A 19,512-nucleotide genomic window follows, 5' to 3' on the forward strand; every position below is an offset into this window, starting at 1 on the left:
ATTAAATATCACTGAGCTAACAATTTATTAATACTCAATTAACACTCTTGCTGGTAGTACTATATTGGGTACATGTCGGGTTAAAAGGGGCTCAAAACAGCCACCTATAAAATATAGCTTTCCTTTCTGGCAGTATATTGTAGATGCATACATTGTATATCCATGTGATTTCAACCATTTAAGCCATTTTCAGCTGTTGCAAATTTTCACAAAAATGGTGTGTTTTTTGTAGCTCTAAAATTTCGGTAATTTTCTTGCCCAGTATTGGGCGGATTTCGGCAGTGTGACCCCAGAAAAGCTGCCTGCTTTTAGGCTGCTCTTTTGTGGAGCCACCAGGGATGCAATGCGAACAAACTTGTCACTAAAGCCAAGGCTGGAACTTTTTGAATGCATTCTTGGCGTTAACTTCTTGGTGCGAAAAGTTGGCGCAAAATACTTGGCTCAAATATTGTTTTCGCACGCTTTTGTTGCGCTAAGCAGGCACCCCATAAGAAGACATAGTACTCGTGTACCCCTACCCTCCAGCCCGGACCCTAGCAGGCAACGTAAATTGTATCATTGTGTACTGTCTTTTTAAGAGTTTTTATTTTGTTATATTCTATTTTTGTTTTTTGTTTCGATGCGTTCTTTTATTTCGGTTCGCTCCTCATTCTGTTTGGTTGGTTTTGGGTTTGGCTGGGCTTCTATTTTATTTGGGTTTTTTTTCTGCACATTTTTGCCATGTATTGGCATTTTCAGCGCTTATTTGTATCGTTTTCGTTCACTTTGTTGTTACTTTTGTTATGGCTGATGCTGTTGCTGTTGCTGTTGCTGTTGCTGCTGCTGTTGCTGTGCTCCTTCTATTGTTGCTCCTGCCCCTGCTCCTGGTGTTGGTTATTGTTGTTGTTGTTGTTGCGGTTGCTGTTTTCAATTTTGTTGCAAGCGCAAGGCATTTTTGTTGTTTTCCTCCCGTCTCAGATTGTTGCTGCTGCAGTTTTTTGGCAATTTCCTTAAAACGCAAAAGTTGAAAAGTTGCCTGATGTACGCATAGATACACACATACATACATCTATAAGCTTTATTTTCTTATTTCTCCGTATGCCCTTATTGGCGCTTGTGAGCGTGCTTTGTTCGGTACTTCTCAGTTTGGCAGTGGCATTTTGTAGATACTTTTGAAAACTATGCAAATCATTCATTAAACTCTCCCACAGCCACAGTTGATTGCCAAAGTAGAGCCGTTAGTGGCGCCTCTTGGGCGTATTGATAATACCCTAGGGCGGTAGGCACTAAATAGAGGAAGAAGATGGACGTTTAGGCAGACTCAACTTACATAGGCCCTCTTCATAACCGAGTCCTTGCTGGCATCGTACGGATGCTGTTTCGATGGAATCTCCACCACAGTCGGCACCGGCACCACATGGGCATCGACTGTGGGGCGTATCATGTCCGCATACACCTGATTGATCAAAATAATACCTATGTCGGAGCGCTCTAGGAATTTCTTAAAGCAGGCATTAATCTGGGCAGCAGTGGTATCTGGTTGAGGATAGGGATAAGGTTGTTTGTGTTTGATAGACTATCTATCATTGCTGGGATTTACCCTTCTCCACAACGAAAAAATTCCGTTCACGATCCTCACTGACTTCTCCAATGCCACCAAGCAGAAAGCCTACACAAGTGTCCTTTGGAAAATATGGTTAGTTGAATTTATTCGAAAATGGTATTACTCTTACCTCATCGCCAATAACGCCAATGAGTTTACCAAATGTTTCCATATTTATCGACATTTTCAAACTCAATTCTAGCACGGAAATAAATTGTTACAACGACACTGAAATGATGGGATTGCCAACGCTTCCTATATGGAAACTAAAACTCACAGTCGATTTTTCCATACTATCTGTATTTAAAACAGACTTTTCCCGGCCAACCGTTCTGGCGCATATATGTATGAATAAAACATATCTGATGACGAAATAATTGTTTGAGTGAAAAGATTTTAGAGAATTGAGATCTGCGAACGAGTGGCATGCAGAAACTGGCCAGCACGCAGGATGCAGCGGAATACTTTGGGGCAATGCGAACTGCACTTGACAGCTACGCCGGATTTGATGGCAGAACACTGGCTGGACTTCGCTGGCGCTGCCCCTGCCACATTCTGTTGCCCCTGCTGCTGCTGTTTGTTGTTTTGTCAAGCGTAAAACAAGTTTTATAATTGTTTGAAATGTTTGCTTTGTTGCTCTTGCCTCTGCCGCTACCGCTGTCCACTGCAATGCAATTTTATAACGAATTTTTGTCAGTTGCTGCTCAAAACTTAATCGAAAACAATGGCAACAGCATCAACAAAATTGAGTGTCCAAACAGTTCCCCACCTCATAAACCTCCCCAATACACCACCCACTTCTTGTGTAGTTTATGTAATGCGCTGCGCCTGAAAGTTTATGCTGCGACAGCTCCTAATTGGATTAGATAACTGCCCAAAAGGGCTTAGCCCACACCTACAGTCTTGACGTATTCCACGCATTGATCACCTTTGCTCCTATTGTCTTTTGTCTGTTTCCACTCTTTCGAAGTGAATCGCTCCATATCCTAGGCCGAAGCCAGTGCTCAAGCCGGTTTTGTGCACCACATTTGCTTTCCATTTCTCCATTTTAGCTGTTTTTCTGCTAACTCATTTGCGTTACGTAGTTGCATGGCAACAGAGTGGCAAAGTGGCAGAGGGCCGGAAAGCAGTCCCTAAATGTTGCTAATTGTTGTACAAACTTTCGACACAACCGGTGCCAGGCTGGCTGCTGCCACTTGAACCCAACAATTCTTCAGTTAACATTTTTTCAAATCAGCTCTAATTGTTTACAGCTTACATATCAATAACCAATTTGAAGCCGTAGCTGTTGCTTTTGCCGCTGCTTTAGCTGTCGTGTGGCATAACTAATTATGATTAATGCTCCAAAGCCAGCCCCTGACATTTGCCATTAATTGACAGTTGGAGCAGCAGCAGCAGCAGCACACAGAGACCGACACAGATCCAAACACATCTATGAAGTTGCACTCCCCGAGGTGCATTGAACTTTTGTGTCTGAGGGGAAAAACTGTCATTGCAACAACGTCAGGGCACACACGTAAATTGCAACCACACTGAGCCCATCCCAACTCAATCCAAATCCGATACCAAGCCCAGAGCTATCCAAGCCATCGATGTTTTGGCCCGCTGACCTTTTTCCACACATTGCTATGGCTAATGCCGATGCCGGAGCCAGCCAGAGTTGGTATGCCAGCCTCAAAGCGACGACCACAACCGCCATTTCATGCTACCGGTTTTAGTTTATTGACTACACCACTGGGCAACATCAGCGACAGAAACATCAGCAACAGCAACGGGAAACGGGAAACGGGGAACGGGAACGCCAACAATGTTTCGATTGACTTTTGCTGGCTGAAGCTTCTTAAATATGGCCATGGTGACATTTAATATGCTGTTGGCAGAAAATTTTCACTTATGCCCGGCACGTTCTGCCTATTTTCCCGCTTTGGGTCACAGGCCCTCCAAATAGTTGAACATTTTAATTTGGATTTTAAGCGTGGAGTTCTTTGCTCCCTTGGAGGGGTTCTAAGTTTCTCTTTTTGCCCAGATTGTGTGACATGCATGTGTTTATGTGCGTTTTCACAGAATTAGGTTGGATTTTAAAATAAGGTTTTTTCTTCGAATATTCTCGGAAATTCGGAAAGTAATTGACTGAAAATCGGATGAATCATAGCCCCCAGTCCCTGAGGCCTATCAATGCTGTGTAGATGTCGGCAACATTCTACCAAATCAGGTTACTCGTTCATGCATTCATAAGTCATTCGCTCACCAGCTGACAATCGCTTCAGCTGGCTGTCCCTTCATTCAGATTGTGTGTTTGTCAGCCCAGTTATTCTGTTTTTCGAATATCAGATATCTCATATTCTTTCCCTCCTCACGATTTACTCTTTGGTTGGCCCTTCTTGGGTTGGTTGGCTTTGTTCGGCATACGCCTTTCGCCCTTCCATTTTGCCTGGCTGCTGCTCTGCTGAACTTTTGAAGGCATTTCAAAAGCCTGGTTAAGTGCAAGCACGCCTGTTATTTATATAGTGCTTAAAATACCATAACATTTGCGGGATTATATAATCGAAACTGCTATCGCCGCCATCCATAGACCTGTCGCTGCTCCGTATGCACATCACGCAAATCAAGGCATAAGCAAAAAAAAAACACAAATTCGCAATACGCTTTCTTCTTCTACATATTGGAGTGAAATGTAATGAACCTTTCAGTGCTCTGCTTGCTGCTTGTGATGTTTTGTACTGCCACAGCTACTGCCACTGCTGCTGCTGTGGTTGATTATTCAACAATTTTTATTGAAAGGTAAACAGGCGTACAACAACAACAGCTACAACATCAGCAACAGCGGCAACAAGAGCAAAAATCACAAGGAAAGCAATGTGCAAAATGTCAAATGCAGGCAGCAAACAGAGAGGAGTACGTCCGTATATGCGACACGGGTAGTACGACTACATGACATCGACATTAACGTCACGGCGACAACATCCACCGATATCTCACTGCCATTCACTTGCCAGCGGAGCATATACTCGTACTCGTTTGTACATATGCACTCTCTTTTTTGGTGGCTCACAATCAATCGAATTGTAAAACAAAATTAGCATAATGACAATATAATAAACAAAGGCAAAGGCAGCGTCAGCCACAAATGATCGGAAGGCAGCTGCAGCAGCAGCAGGCCATTCAGCCCATGCAACATTCGACAGGATGGTAGGAACGGCAGGAAGAGCAGGAAGAGCTGACGGCCGCAGGGGATACAAATTCAATGCCTAATTGGTAAAAGTTCTGGCCATGGGCGGTGCTGTGCTGACCATTGCAGACCGCATATCAGAGTGCATATTCGCTGTATATGTGAGTGGCTGGGTGTGCGGGTGTTAACTGTTAATGTGCAGTTGGTTATTATGCAGGGCCCTAAGCCAAAAATCGTGCCAATGCATTGAACGCCACTTTTGTGGGTTGATAACCTCTGGTCTGCGCCCGACCAATCTCCTCTCTCCTCTCTTTTGCCCCCCTCGCGCATTTGTCGATTCAATTGACGAACTGGGTCAGCATGTGGCGGCGACTGAGTTGTCGGCATTTTGGTCTTATTGGCAAGCGAGCGGACGATGGTAGCGAAACCGTTAATAGAAATGCATTAAAATCAAATACGTTTTGGCGTTTGTTCCAATTCTGAGAGCATGCCGCACATTAGTCTTAAGTAATGGCTGACTGCAAATCACGCCACGAATCACAATTTATCAAAAAAACGTCACGTAATTACCAAGCAGTCAACGCCAACTACAAGATACTTTGACAGTCGGATGATACAGACAGGGTCCCAGTCACAGCCAGAGCCACAACCAGACCCAGACCCAGAGCCAGAGCCAGCGCCAGAGCCATGTATCTCCACTTGCGACTTCTTTCCAAATTCCCAGCAGCTGTCTGTGTGCTGACTCCGCCAGCAGATGCGTTTGATTTGTGTGTTCTCTCCTGTTTCCATCGCCATCGTCTTCCACAGATTTCGCTGTCGCTCGTCGTCAATGCCGTCGTCGTAGTCGCTCTTTGTACTGTATCTTATTTTATATTCCAATCACAAAAGGCGTTGTCGAAGCGGCGACAAAAGCAACGCCAAAAGCTGTTGCCAGTCCTCTGAGTAAACAGTTTTTGACATACGCGTAGGAGCAGAGCCGAAGAGGCTAAGGAACTGATCGCCATCCGCCGACACGTCACTCTCTGGTACTGGTACGGGTACTGGCGCGGCGGGTCGGGTCGGGTCGGGAAGATGATGGTTCCACTTTGTGGTGCTGCTCCTCCATCTGCTAATGGGAGTGCTGGCATTAGAAATTGCCGCCGAGTCTATACCTATACCTCGTATATAAACCCCTGCCATATACATAGATTGGCATCAGCAGGCGTGTGTAAAAAACTTAATGAATCGTTGTACTTAAGTCTCTTTTCTATGAATAGTTTCCCGGCCTGTGAATGAAGAAGATAATGACTGATTGTTGCCAGATGAAAGCCAATTATGTGATTGTTACTCTGAGAATTTTTACCACAACAACAGGGTCTGCGGCACTTGCGATTCTTCCGTCAAATGGTGTGTTTTGTTGATTTGCAACATCTCGTATTTTCACTGACTTTCGATAGCATGACATGGCAAATATCGGTGATTCGATTTTAACAGCCCTGCCATATTCGTATATCTATTTCGGTTGTTTAGGCTAGACCTTTTCGCGAAATCCACCTAATTGGTCATTAATATAAATTAATATAAAATTCAAATAACCTATGTACACAAATAGCAGCACACTCTTACGAGTATGTCTGCTGTTGATTGTTTGTTTGGTAGTATGCAAAATACAATAAGTACACCACATGTTGGCCCGTACAAAACCCAATCCGACAGCGCACCACACGAACCGTAAAGAAATGCTCGAAGAAATAAAATTAAAAAGGTATAGGAGTATATAGAGGCTTACATACATCAGATCAACGCTTGTAATACGCATCAAAATGAAATAAAATCGCATTTTTTCTGATTGATTGAGGCATGAGTAATGAAAAATTGAGCGTGCAACAGACGCAGACAGGCGGCCAGGCGAAAGGTGCTGCGCTGCCATAGTGGGTGAAAAAAGGGGGTACTGGGATTGGGATGGGGGGCTTGGCAAGCGATATGTGTGTTTCATGTCTGTATGACTCTGATTTTATGCGCTACATTACCTTTTGATTTCAATTCATAACAAATCAGGCAGCAATTTACCTAAAGAAAGCGAAATAATAAATGGAAAAATGGAAATGAATGTGAAAAGCGTAAAAAATATTTAATAAAATTGAATTAGTCCGTCCCCATTCCCGTCCCGATCCAGTCAGTCGCATATCGCACAAATCATTCGGCAACGTCAGCTGGAAATATCCGAGGAAATTACCCCAAGCCAAACCGGGATGACGATGACTGACAAAGCTGGGCCAGATCCGAATAAAGGCGGCATCTCAGACTAAACAAAAGTTACGGGCCATATTAAAATGTCATCGTGTCATTGCTTCAGAGCCATGCAAGCCTGGACAGGCCAAGGGACTAGGCCAAAAGACCAGGGACCAGGGACGAGGTGCAGCTTGGACAGCAACTAACGACGACATGATGAAGCGTAAACAAGCATGTCCAACTTGCAGACAGGCGGCGGACGAGCTGGGTGACGGATGTGGGGGGAGGTTAGGAGGCTGTTGGGAGGGTACTGGTACGCCAAGTGAAAACTAAAACAAAATGAAATTTTATTTTGCATTTGAAGTGATTTCTAGCAGCAATGACTTGTCTGGGACTGTCTCCTCGCCTCCACACATGCTTTAGATTTTTATTTGTATTTCAAATGTTTTGTGAAAGTGCCAGCAGCATTTTTAGCCAGAGTCGAGTCCATTTGGTAAACGTTTCCTCCCTTTGTTATTTTCTGGCCAACTAGTACGAAGAGTTTTATATTTTTTTGGTCCTGTTTTTGCATGATTTTTGCGGGTCCCAGCCCAAACATACCTCGAAAAGTTGCAGCAGAAAAAAAAACAGCTCAAAACTCTGCGAGGCCACACACGAACACACACACGGATCTGGGGTGCATGACTTTGAAACGTTGGGACGCCCAAAACTGAAGCTGCAGTTCGAGTTAGAGTTTCAGTTGAAGCTGGGACTGGGACTGGGACTGGGACTGGAGCTGCAAGTAGATGACCCGCATGAAAATGCTGGCCCTGGCATATTTTTATGCCGCAAGCATGCAGGACAAATGGCTGAAATTTTTGCGCTCCTGATGAGGATGTGGGATGAGTAGGGCCAGGCCGAGATGGCGATGGCTGCCCTTGGGCAGCGGCGGCTGCAGTTAGTTTTCGACATGTGTACGTGGCCCGCCATCAGCAGCCACTGGGCATGCACTGAGTACCAGGCGTACCAGTACCGAGCCAGGCGAAAAAGTCATTTCTCCTCGAGATCCTTCCCCCCACATATTTCCTACGCTCTGAAATAGTTGCACCATAGTTGCTCCTGAACCTGCATCAGTTTCTGTGTAGCGTGTCTTGTTCGTGTGGTAGTGGTGGTGGCCTTAGGGTATTGGTGGCGGTAGGGGGGCAAACACAGAGCGGGGTAAATATATATGGGGAAATTGAACAAGTCGTTTGTCGGCTGCCCTAGGAATTTATGTGTGCAGGGAGCGTGTCGCCATCATCGTCTCCATAGTCTCCACCGCCAGACGGACCCGTTAGTCGAGTTGAAAATTAAACATTGCGTATACGCCTAGGTGCATAATAATTCATGCCTGGAGTTGAAGCTGGTAGACCAGGCCCATTGCTCACCAGGCGACTGCAAACGAAATTGTGTGTAAAATGTTTTAATATGAGCTCATAATATATGAGCCACAGACAGGGACAGGGACAGGGACATGGACCGGCGCAGTCCAGTGGCAGAGGCAGAAGCAGTGGCAGGCTCTGGGGCAGGGTAAAGTGAGTGGACACCGCAGCTCAATTTGTGATTTATAGACAGAGCCTGGGCCAGAGCATGAAGCCAAGAAATGGAAACCACTCGGTTATTGAAAGAGTGTGTGCCGACTCGCAAGTGTTGTTCTTAGTGCTGCTGCTGCTCTATTGCTGCTGTTCTGTTGCTGCTGCATTTCAAAAACCAAAGGCCATGAAATTTTATTGTTTAGTTTGGAGGCAGCTGTTGCTGCTGCTGTTGTTGGTCAAGGCGTGCGATATGCCTAAAAATGGATGCTGCCGGATATCCTGTGAAATACGAGTACAGCCTGCATGCACATGCCTAGCAATTGAATTTACATTTCGTTGTACCTAAAAAATACAAAAATACGAGTACTCCAAGCATCGTACAGAGTTTTTGCTTGTAACTTTATGTCATTTGTTTTCGTTTCTCCCTCTCTGCCTGTCATTGCTAGGTTTTTTTTTTAATTGACCTGGAAGTTTGTTTGTGTTTTTGAAGGACACCCTGGGACAACAATAATAAAATTCTATGATATTTACTCGATGGCACTCGAAGCGTAACTCCTCTCCTGAATGCTTTAAAGTCAAAGAGCGCACATCCTATCTGGACATCGCAAAGGCAACAAATTCAATCAGGAACCGACCTAATTATAATCTGCGTAAATCCTGCACACAAAACACACCGCAGCTCTGATTTCGTTTGTTCGAGATACGTTTTTCTGGACTGTGTGCATTCCCACCGCACATTTAGTAGTTAGTTTCGATTACCGAGCTGGCCAGCTCATGTGGTTTGCTATTTTTTTTTCGTGCCCTGGGTCCGTGGCAATGCTGAAAAATCAATTATGCCCTGCCTGGCATTTAATTAAATATTGTTGCCATTTTTTTGCTGCCTGCATATTAACGCAATTATTGAAAGGGGGTGTGCATGGGCTTAGGCACATTTGATGTATGTATATTCAATATTTTTTTAAGCCAATATAAAATGCCGCAACGGGTGGTATGGGTGGGATGGATGCCCATTCGGAATGGGATAAATGCAATTGTGAAGCGTTTTGCAAATATTTTAGCACTTTTAAATAAATACATGCCGGCAGGCAGCTGCACTTTGGCTCAATTTATGGCAGAAAAAGTTAAAACGAAAGCGAAGCCAAAAAATGGCGTTCGTTCGCGTTAGAGATCCGTTGGAGGTTTGGCAAACGGTGAATGGAACGGGGAATATGAAATGGGGAATGGGAATGGCAGGCCCCATGCAACTGTGAAGCCAATGCCGTGTGTCGACGTTTTCAAATTCAAGTATTTATTTTAAATTTTTCACTCTCTGAAAAAACATTCCGTTTTTCACCGGAGATGGAAATGGCCATCGCTTTTTCTGGTGCCGGCACATAGCCGAATCTACCGTGGTCAGCCTTAATATGGAATAATCATAAATTTATCAAGAAATTTCAAATGGAATTTCATCATATTTATACATTTCAAACATTAATTCGTATTCTTATCTTATCAGCAAGTATTTGAACAATTTTATTCATGTAGATACGCTACCGATTATTTAAATCTGCTTCCAGACTGCTTTCTCGTCTCGGGTGTAGCAGCTTAAACTTTCAACATCTCAAGTAACCACATGGGCCAAGGCTGAGCCCTTCATTAGCCTTTACCTCTTGTTTTAGCCAACATGCAATACATCCCAGTGTCCCTGCTCGATGGGTTCAAGAGCCCACGCCAATGTCATTGACATGCCACGAAAGTAAAAGCCAAACCAATCGAACGCTGCCCGAGGGCTAGCATGTGACCCGGGTGGGCAGGATGTCTGGATGAGTGGAGCAGGGACCGTGCTCTGGGTCCGGCCCTATGTGCAATCTGTGCAATATTCCACGAACTGCCGTTAATTACACAAATGCAAAAGTCTGTTGAGCGACCAAATTGGTCGGTAATAAATAAATTCAATTGAATAATTTATTTAATTTATTTTCGGGAGCTGTTGCCGCGTGACATAAAAAGCAGTAAACAAACAAATTTTTTTTATTTTTCCCACCGCCCCCATGTGGCAGATGGGCAAAAAGCTGCAAAAAATACGACCGGGCCCGGCCTTCCAGGTGTCGGGATACGGAAGTGTGCAGCAAGCTGACATCGAGGTGTTAGAATTTGTGCAACCCAAAAAAAGGGAGGAAATAAATTTTAAAAACAAGCCACCAAAATGCCAAACACACATTTTTCAGTGCTGACAATAGCAGAGCCCATTCCCAGAGACAGGAATGGGGCAGAAATATGTGTGGCACAGGCCAAGTGAATTTGTGGAACGAAAACAAATCGTTTAATTGGCTTAAGCAAAACGTAACCATTATACGGCCGCACCGTTGCCCGATTATATAACCATCCAGACCCAGCGCGGCCCAACAATGATGTTGACAGCCGAGTCGCAGTCGGCATCGGTTTCAGCCTGTCTCAAACCCGTTTGCCAACGCTGCGGCTGCGGCTGCTGCTGCTGCGACTGCTTCACTTAACCGTTTTGTTTCTTTATTTTTTAAGAGCAAACTGACGCAAGGGTACCGCCAAGAGCCAACCACCAAGCCACAGCCACAGCCACAGCACCACCAGCCACACCAGGCACCAAGTGTCATGGAGCCAGGCATGGGCCAGCAACGGGTTTTGCGTGTTATTATTCACTCTGGTCCACAAATCTGCCCCGACTTGGCTTCGCCCGCTGATATCTAGAGCCCACCTTCGCTGCGGTTGGGTATATAACTAATATGGAAAATCTCGTCCGGACTTAGTCGCTTGCCACATTTGCTCTCGAGCCCTCGTCCGAGCCAGAAATGAAGTCTTTCACTCTCCTGCTGATTGTCGCCGTAGCTGCTGCTGCCGTGTCGCAGGTCAGTGCCCAGTGGTTGCCCTTGCTGACGGACGTGACACCTTATCCCACCATTACTTTGCAGACATCGGCCAAGTTCCAGGTGCGAACGCACGACGATGCGGCCAAGGCCTTCGAAGATTGCCGGGAGGACAATCACGTTCCGGATGACATCTACGAAAAGTTCCTGAACTATGAATTCCCCGCCCATCGTCGCACCAGCTGCTTCGTCAAGTGCTTTGTGGAGAAGATGGGTCTGTTCTCGGAAAGCAGAGGCTTCGACGAGAAGGCAATAATTAAACAGTTCACGGTCAAGACCCCCAAGGATCTGGACACGGTCCAACATGGCCTGGAGAAGTGCATCGATCACAATGAGGCGGAGTCGGATGTTTGCACATTCGCCAACCGCGTCTTCTCCTGCTGGCTGCCCATCAACCGGCATGTAGTCCGCAAGGTCTACGCCTGAGTCGTCCAATGTGATATAAGAATTTTTTCAGTCATTGTATTTTGAATTACTCCAAAATAAAAACGGTAGCGAACTGACCTAGTACAAGGCGATATTCCCAGCGGGCTAGTGGTTCTGTTCTGTGCATCTCTACAACTCTGTAGTGCCTCTCCGCTGTCATTCATTGAACCCACATGAGACTTAATCTCGCCAGGCTGATAACCTCCACCTCCACTGCATCAGCTTCGGCTCTCCGGTGCCTGGTACGAACACTGATAGGCGCATGATCTCGTATTTAGTTTACATTGTGCATTCTCGGCATCTAGATGATCTCCTTGTGGATTATTTTAGCAGGCGTGCTCGCCGTCAGCAGCCTGGTGCGTTCAACTGGCCCGAAACCCATCCCAGATCTCCTACTAATCCGTGTTTCCATCAGGTTCTGGCAGATCTTGCGGGTGAAGCCAAAATTCTGGAGAACTGTCTGAAGAAAGTCAGCAGCCCGGAGCGCATTGTCAGCGATCTGCAGAAGCTGGAGCGCTACCCCGAATGGACAAGTGAGGAGGTGCCCTGCCTGATGCGTTGTCTGGCCAGCGAGAAGGGCTGGTTTGATATCGTGAAGAACAAATGGCAGGGCAAGAGATTGACCGATGACTTGGGCGCCGATGTCTACAACTACTGCCGGTTCGAGCTGATGCGGAAGTCACGGGACGGCTGCAGCTTCGCCTATCGCGGACTCCGCTGCCTGAAGCAGGCGGAACTGCACGCCGGAACCAGTCTCAGCACGCTGCTCCACTGCGCGCGTACTCTGAATGCCACCAATGTGGAGCTGCTGCAGTATAATCAGCTTAAGACCGAAGAACCGATTCCGTGCCTGTTCCAGTGCTTCGCTGATGCCATGGGTTTCTATGATACGACGGGAAACTGGCATCTCCTCAACTGGCAGCAAGCCTTTGGCCCCAGTCGCATGGAGAATCAGACGCAGGAACAGCCACTAGACTACAGCGAGTGCCGACGCAGTGATAAAGAGCGGAAGGAAGCCACCAGCAAGTGCTCCTGGATGTACGAGGAATACAAGTGCTGGGAGCGTCTCAATGGCAATGATTTCGGGGAGGAAAGTATAGAGACGAGCTAATAGCGTAACTATAAAGTCACTTGTATTAGAAGACATGGATTATGTTCATTTATAATAGAGATGGCCGATCTAAGCGGCCATGACATAGCACGTGAACTGCTGGTAAATGCTGGAACACTGATTCCTGCCACGCCTCTGATGGCACGCGGACACATGGGCGCCCGGCACTGGGACACCCAAGTGTCGCCGCATTATCGGGAGCTGCCAGCGGCGGGTGCGCTCGTCAAACAGATGCAGCTTCGATATGAAGCAGCGCGTGAAACAGGGAATGGGCTCGTTTACGGGGAATTCGGGATACGCCTGGAAGCGGCTCCACTCGTCTCGGTCCACTAACTGCAGGCAATCCTTCATGGCGGTCTTGGCGGACTCCGTGATGTTGGGCATGCTCTCGATCTGCATGAATGGATGCCCCTCCAGCTGCGTATGTTGATAAGAATCAGTATCAGTATCGGGGGTTCACTGGACTGGGTGACTGGGTGACTGGGCATTATCTCTCTTATCGACTACTCACGTTGGTGATGCAGTGAAAGCCCGCGTAGGCATGCTCACAGCTGCTCTGGGTGCGACCCCCGCCCAGCTCTAATCTCTGGCGACAGGCGTTGTAGACGGGCTGTCCGAAGAGCTGCACAATGCCGCTCTCATCGAAGCCCGTGCGATTGTCGTAGAACTCAAACATCTCGGCGAGGTAGCACTGCGTGAAGCAGGGTATTTCCTCATAGCCATCCGACCACTCCTTGAACCGTTCCAGACGCTCAGCAGTCTCAGAGGTAAGGCCTCCGTAGTTCTTAATGCACTTCTCAATGCTTTCTGTCTCGTGGTCGAGCAGAGCCAGGCTCTCAAGCTGCAAAGTACAGGAAGAGTAATTCTGTGGTTCTGTCTGTTTGTTATCATGGCTTACCACTCCTATACACAGGAAGAAGGCCAGCAGTGACCACATTTGCCTCGACATTGTCTTGCTTGCTTTTTCTGGCTGGTGGTGATTTCCTTCACGTTCTGCGACCGATGGAATACTGAACCTCAGGCAAAAATCTCACTCAGAACTTAACGATCGATCTATCATGGTTCTAGCTCTGGGCTCTGGACATTGATAACCCATTTTTTTGGCTACCTCAAGTTCAATCCAATGCTTCCGAGTGGGCTGCTGATAACAGAGGTACAATCAGAGCTCCCGCACTATCATCTTATGGTTCAAGTTTAGGCCTCGCTTGCGCAAAGAATCTCGAAACGATTGTTGCGACGCGTCGGGGCACACCTATCGATGCCTCTTACGCAACCCCAACCGATCACTGGGCCAGATGCCAGATGCCCAGTTGCATTTTTGTATCGATCAACACCTGCCATCGCAGTGCCACATCAGGCTGGTCATTGGAATCATTTTGCTATTGAGGGTTGTTAATTGATGTGGCATTTTTTGTTTTTTTTTTTGGCATTTTGCCCGACCAGGCTTTTAATATTATTTGTTGTTGTTGTTGTGGTTGCTGGTGGGGCTTGTGGTGCTGTGGTTGGCTTGGCCCAACCTGTAAAAGAGCGACATCGTCCCACTTTACGCATTTTTGAGCAACCGGATTCGAGTATCGAGAGTGAGCAAAACGTGTTTAACATGTCGCATCATCATCATCAGCAGCAGCAGCGCAATCCAAGCCCATAGCAATGATGAGATCTTCATCTTCTCCATCCGCCGCAATTGCAAATAACTTCAAAGTGGTTCTGCCAGATCGGTCCAAGAGTCAGCGACAACAATCTCCACAACTATCGACTGATTCGAACGGCACCGGCAAGGCGGCCACGTTTCCCCCACAAGATTCCACAATTTCTTCGCAGTGACCTTGGCTCGTTTTCTTGCGTGTTTGGCCGTAAAAATTATCAAATCCAGTTTTTCGATTTCCTCTCTTCTTTCACTCTCCCAGCGACCGGGTCGGGCTGGACCGGGACGGGACGGGACTGGACTGTTGTCAATTTGTACAAATTTTCGTTATATAGTTAATTGTTTTTATTTCTTCTCTGTTTGTTGTTGCCAAACAGCTTTTGTGTCGCCACGCAGTCGGCGGTGGCGGCGGCGGTGGGGCAACGGTGATGACAACGATGACGACACAGCATCAACAGTTCGGTTCGGTCCGGTCCGCCTGTTGCCTGGAGATGCACCAATGCAGCGAACCACCGAACTGCACTGCACTGCACCAATGGTCCGACGCCTGACCTTTGGCAATTTAAAATGCAACAACCTGGGGCCTGGACCGACAATCTGCAGCTTTGGTAACACTTCACGCTGCGGTGGGATGTTTCTTACGGCTTGTTTCTGCGATTACAAAATCATCCCGGTCAGCATTTAGCATTTTTCATTGAGCTTAGCATAGATTTGAATACATTTTGATGGGCCCTGATCAGAGTCTCGTTAAGGCGGCTTTCTTCAGCTCGGATCGGCTCAGCTCCGGTGCAGTCCAGTCCCCTTTGTGTCGCAGCAGCTGACTGAATTTATGGAGAAGTTGGACATTTTAAACGTTTCTTTTGTGTCTGGTTTCAAGGTTATAACCCAGTTTTTGCCAGGGTGCTTTTATTGGTTTTTTTTTTTTTTTTGGCAACACAACAGCAGTGTTTTATTGTGGGAAAGAAACTGGAACTAAAATCGAATTCGATCCGATTCGATTGGATGGGATTGGTGCGTGTTCAATACATTAATGAAACTGCAGGCAAGCCTTTTGATAAAAGCTGAGAGACGGGAGACGATGGACGAGAGACTAAGAGATGTTCCGATAACAATATCTGTGTGCGTCCTTGGCTTAGTTGCCAGTGCCAGAGCTGAACTTGCCACGAAGTGCAGGACAGAACAGGACAGGACAGGACAGGATAGGACAGGGTAGGACAGCTGCCTTTAATGACATTTACAAATTGGATCTGGCATCTGTCGCTCTTCTGGGGTATGGGTGCTGCTGCTGGCCACTCCAAATATAATTAAAAACACATCAGCTTATTGCGCGCAGCTTGTGCAATTTTTGGCACATTTCGCATGCAAATCAAAATTCCACTTAACGGGGTTTCCGTTGCTTCTGCCCCGTTTAGGGGGAGTATGCATCGAATGGAGACCGTCTTCAAATGGCCATAATTAAAAATACATCTACGCAACATGTGGATTTTATGTGTGTCCAACTGGCCAAAACCGAGCGGAGAGAAGCATTGTCCTAAGACAATGAAACCTAGCTGAAATCGAAATTGAAAGTGAGCCCAGGCCAAGACGCTTGATGGAAGGTAGAAGTCAACAACCTGTGCGTGTTTGTTGCCTTCAATTTGGTGCAAAACATCCAACTCATTAGCTCGGCATCTTCGTTAGGTGGGAATTAATTATGCAGATGTATTCATTGTATTGCGATTTCAAGTGTGGTAAAATGCAGCCCGTCTCGGCTCGGGCCTAATGGAGGTGTGGACCACGCTCAGACAATCACAATGATGATGACGATGACGAATTGGGGCGGTGTCTGTGGCTGTGCCCAATTTTGGGGTAACTACACACACAACAAACTACGAAAAGCTCTTCAACTTCTCAAGTGCCTTTCTGTTTGTGTTTGTTCATGATTTTCATTTTCGATCTTTCCAGGGCATTACAAATTAATCCCGAAATCGCTTAAGCCTCCGCCCCGAATGAAGCGTTAACTAAGTAAGCACTTTTCAGTCGACAGAAAAGCAGATTTTATGTGTGTTTGAAAGGAAATTTCTCTGAGCATTGACCTCGGACTGCGGTTGCGTGTAATCGGCCGCCAGTAAGGCCTGGGCCTGCCACTTTGGGGGATTACGTAAATCCGAAATTAGTTAATAAATGAAAACTGTGAACTGTGAAATGAGAAATGAGAAATAGTATTGTTCAATCTATATGCCGTTACGTCTGAATAAAACGCTTAACCGATGCAGTTCAAGCTGCAGTTTGATTTTGGCCCGAAGCATTTTGGTCACCGTTTAGTGAGCCCCAAGAGGATTACAATCTAAATTTGCTTATGTAAAAATGATCTGTCAATGGGCAAAATAATTGTCAAACGGAATTGGAAAGTTTTTTTATATTTTTAGTCATAGTTTTGTTTACAAAAAAAGTTTTAAAGTTAAGCTTAGATGTCTGGCAAAAGCATATTTTGTATAGTATTGTGAGGGTCATCGTTAAGCCGTTTACGGATAGTTAAACAAACAAAAATAGCATTCGGTTTCCTCAATATTTGTTTAGAAATAATGGCTCCCATCCGGCAGTTAGATTTATCAGTCGAAATCAGATGGAAGATCAGTAAGCTTAATGAGACTTTGAGATATCGGGCCTCAAGAAGCATTAATTGATCTATTAGTAAATGTTCTGCAACCTGTTTCTACTGCTTTTCACTCTAGAACAAATCTATTAACTTTCTGTAGGTCAAGTCGGTTTAAGACCTTGTCGAAAGCATTTGCATTTAGCCTTAGTTTATATTCTACACATATTTAGATACGTAATCGCTCCACCTTCACAGATGAAATGCAGGTGACATCTAGGAGGTGACACCTCCCCATTCCATTGGGCGCTTTCCAACAACCACCCAACTAGGTCAGCCAGCCAATATACGCGTACAGCTGGTACTTGAATGAAATAAAGTAGCCGCATGAGCATTGTATTGTATACATATAGGCATAATTAACTGGAAACCGTTCTAACGGGCCTTCGGCGGCAGTTGTGCGTAATACGAAAGATTCCAGTCACGAACCCGCGGCGGTCGCAGTTGCAGTCGCTGTCGCAGCTAGCGACAAATTACCGTTTCACTGTTAATGCATTTGCCAAATAGCAGCTTTGGGCTAAGAACTTGCCTGGCCAAATACGACAGAGACTAAAACTGATCACTCGCAGCACTCACAATAACAATCACTCGGAATTCAATCTCTGTGAATGGTGTGTGAGTTTATCGACGACGAATCAGATACAAATGGCATGCACTTACCACGTGTGGTGGCAGACAGAGGGTGGTGGAGTGGGGAATGGAGAGCGGTGGACCAAGCCAAACCACTTTTCTTCCGCGTTGCTCATGCGATGGCGGCGGCGATGCAGACAGCGACGCAGACGTCAACTTCAACGCTTATGGCGACGTAGCGGCTGCTGCCGCACCCACCCACAAATGGGCTACAAAAATCAACAATTAAAACCGTTCACAATCTCCGGCGATTTCCATGTCTGATGCAATTTTCAGCATTTTTCAAATATTTTTAATTTGTCCGACTACATATTAGTAGGTTTTTCACTGTCTGTTGGCTTTGGAGTCTTCGTCGCTAGTTACTCCACTGCAATTGCCTGGGTAAGAATTTCTGATTTCTGACTACTGCGGCATAATTTGGCATTCAATTTGATTGCAACGCCTCGTCGACTGGCTGCCGCTGCTGCTGCTGCTGTTGCACTCCCTGAAAATGCCAGAGCCAAAAAATATACGAATCCATAACAAGTCCCACAAGCCTGACGCCTGACAGCTGCATGGCAAACACGTTTCTCGGCTTGCCCCAGCTACCCCGTGGCAGAGAAACCAACCCCAAAAGAATACCAATCTGGGCTTTGGCTCCTGAAACAAAAGAAACAACTAATATGAGTAACTGCGGGTGAGGCTCTCTATCTATACTCGATACTTGATCCAGCAGCCGCAAATGGAACGATGCCAAACAACAGTGGGGCGGGCTATCGAAAGCGAAAGCATAACTGACAAGGTGGCTTAGTTGGAGGTTTGTACCTGTATCTGTATCTGTAGTTGTGGCTGCTGTCGCTTTTGCACTTCTAAAACTGGTTGGCTGTCTGTGTCTGGACATGTAGGCAGTGGCAAGCAAGTCTTCTAGCCTCCACTTCAATAACACAGAGGCAGAAACTCAAACTCAACTCAACTCCTATCTGAACTCGACTCGAACTCGACATTGCCTCAGAGAGTCAGCTGTAATTGTTCTGCGCTGCGGCCGTCTCTGGCCTGGCTTTAATTTCATATTCTTCCTGCATTCCGAAACCTTGAATCACATTTCTTGCATTTAATTGCACACATTTTTTCTGATTTTTTGTTGCCGTTGCCTTTGCCTCTTGAAGGCGCCGTTGAGTGGCTGGCTGCCGTTGACCGCCGGGCTGGGACTGGGGCTGGGTCAGTTTTAATAGCTGTTGCTGCTGCTGCTGCTGCCACTGCAACTTCCATTGCAAAAACAGCAACTGGCTGGCCTACCTTTTACTTGCACGCACCGAGCTGGGCTGGCTGGCGCTGGCTGTGTCCGATGACGGCCTGTTTTAAATGCCATCCAGTCGAGTGACTACCGGGCTATATGGCTCTCGATGTTAGTTTATTTGTTTACTCATATGTGCATACATATGTATATTGTAAGTTGCATTCAGAGCGGAATGGAGACATGCATTGCATTGCCCGCCACCGGTTGACCATCGCATTGCATTTCACATTAAGAAATCTCATGTTAATTGTGTAGATTAACTTTTAATAATCATTATTCTATGGAGCAGATGCAGGGACCATGGGACGTATGAGCAATGACTAGATCAGACGAAAAATGCCACGAACATGAGTCACTCTCAGATACAGATACAGATACAGATACAGATACACACG

General features: G+C 46.2%; 3 protein-coding genes across 7 annotated transcripts; 1 reads left to right on the forward strand and 2 right to left on the reverse strand.

Moving 5' to 3' along the window:
• Window positions 1-876: 876 nt before the first annotated feature.
• LOC108154497 (V-type proton ATPase subunit F) lies at window positions 877-1,853 on the reverse strand. 3 transcript variants are annotated; one of them, XR_001774974.2, is made up of 5 exons: window positions 1,713-1,853; window positions 1,580-1,661; window positions 1,310-1,515; window positions 1,047-1,250; window positions 877-988 (listed from the first exon to the last, which is right to left on the reverse strand). XR_001774974.2 is itself a non-coding variant. In XM_017284797.2 (4 exons), exons 1-4 carry the CDS (start codon window positions 1,764-1,766, stop codon window positions 1,218-1,220), a joined length of 375 nt encoding a protein of 124 aa, XP_017140286.1. In that variant the 5' UTR covers window positions 1,767-1,853; the 3' UTR covers window positions 877-1,217. The 3 variants fall into 3 exon arrangements, 1 of the variants encoding a protein (XP_017140286.1); XR_004471997.1 differs by having other exon boundaries at window positions 879-988; window positions 1,043-1,250; XM_017284797.2 differs by having other exon boundaries at window positions 877-1,250.
• A 9,412-nt stretch (window positions 1,854-11,265) lies between these two features.
• Window positions 11,266-13,021, forward strand: LOC108157371 (general odorant-binding protein 99b). Of its 3 annotated transcripts, none has more exons than XM_017289399.2 (2): window positions 11,266-11,376; window positions 11,440-11,907. In XM_017289399.2, exons 1-2 carry the CDS (start codon window positions 11,320-11,322, stop codon window positions 11,818-11,820), a joined length of 438 nt encoding a protein of 145 aa, XP_017144888.1. In that variant the 5' UTR covers window positions 11,266-11,319; the 3' UTR covers window positions 11,821-11,907. The 3 variants fall into 3 exon arrangements, with proteins under 3 accessions (XP_017144888.1, XP_017144889.1, XP_017144887.1); XM_017289400.2 differs by adding an exon at window positions 12,236-13,021 and having other exon boundaries at window positions 11,283-11,808; XM_017289398.2 differs by lacking the exons at window positions 11,266-11,376; window positions 11,440-11,907 and adding exons at window positions 12,072-12,176; window positions 12,236-13,021.
• On the reverse strand, window positions 12,932-14,369 carry LOC108157373. The gene is made up of 3 exons (XM_017289401.2): window positions 13,830-14,369; window positions 13,443-13,772; window positions 12,932-13,348 (listed from the first exon to the last, which is right to left on the reverse strand). Exons 1-3 carry the CDS (start codon window positions 13,878-13,880, stop codon window positions 13,001-13,003), a joined length of 729 nt encoding a protein of 242 aa, XP_017144890.1. The 5' UTR covers window positions 13,881-14,369; the 3' UTR covers window positions 12,932-13,000.
• Between the last annotated feature and the right edge of the window lie 5,143 nt (window positions 14,370-19,512).

This window comes from Drosophila miranda, chromosome 2, assembly GCF_003369915.1.
Source record: "Drosophila miranda strain MSH22 chromosome 2, D.miranda_PacBio2.1, whole genome shotgun sequence".
In the NCBI taxonomy this organism is placed as follows: domain Eukaryota; kingdom Metazoa; phylum Arthropoda; class Insecta; order Diptera; family Drosophilidae; genus Drosophila; species Drosophila miranda.

Coding starts and splice junctions, on each gene's coding strand:
- LOC108154497 (XM_017284797.2), bottom strand. CDS start 1,766: ATGTCGATAAATATGGAAACATTTGGTAAACTCATTGGCGTTATTGGC. Junction 1,662..1,712: donor TTGGCGTTATTGGCGATGAG/GTAAGAGTAATA, acceptor TATTTTCCAAAG/GACACTTGTGTAGGCTTTCT. Junction 1,251..1,309: donor CGGTTATGAAGAGGGCCTAT/GTAAGTTGAGTC, acceptor CTACCGCCCTAG/GGTATTATCAATACGCCCAA.
- LOC108157373 (XM_017289401.2), bottom strand. CDS start 13,880: ATGTCGAGGCAAATGTGGTCACTGCTGGCCTTCTTCCTGTGTATAGGA. Junction 13,773..13,829: donor TCTTCCTGTGTATAGGAGTG/GTAAGCCATGAT, acceptor TGTACTTTGCAG/CTTGAGAGCCTGGCTCTGCT. Junction 13,349..13,442: donor GCTTTCACTGCATCACCAAC/GTGAGTAGTCGA, acceptor CAACATACGCAG/CTGGAGGGGCATCCATTCAT.
- LOC108157371 (XM_017289400.2), top strand. CDS start 11,320: ATGAAGTCTTTCACTCTCCTGCTGATTGTCGCCGTAGCTGCTGCTGCC. Junction 11,809..12,235: donor ACCGGCATGTAGTCCGCAAG/GTCTACGCCTGA, acceptor TGTTTCCATCAG/GTTCTGGCAGATCTTGCGGG.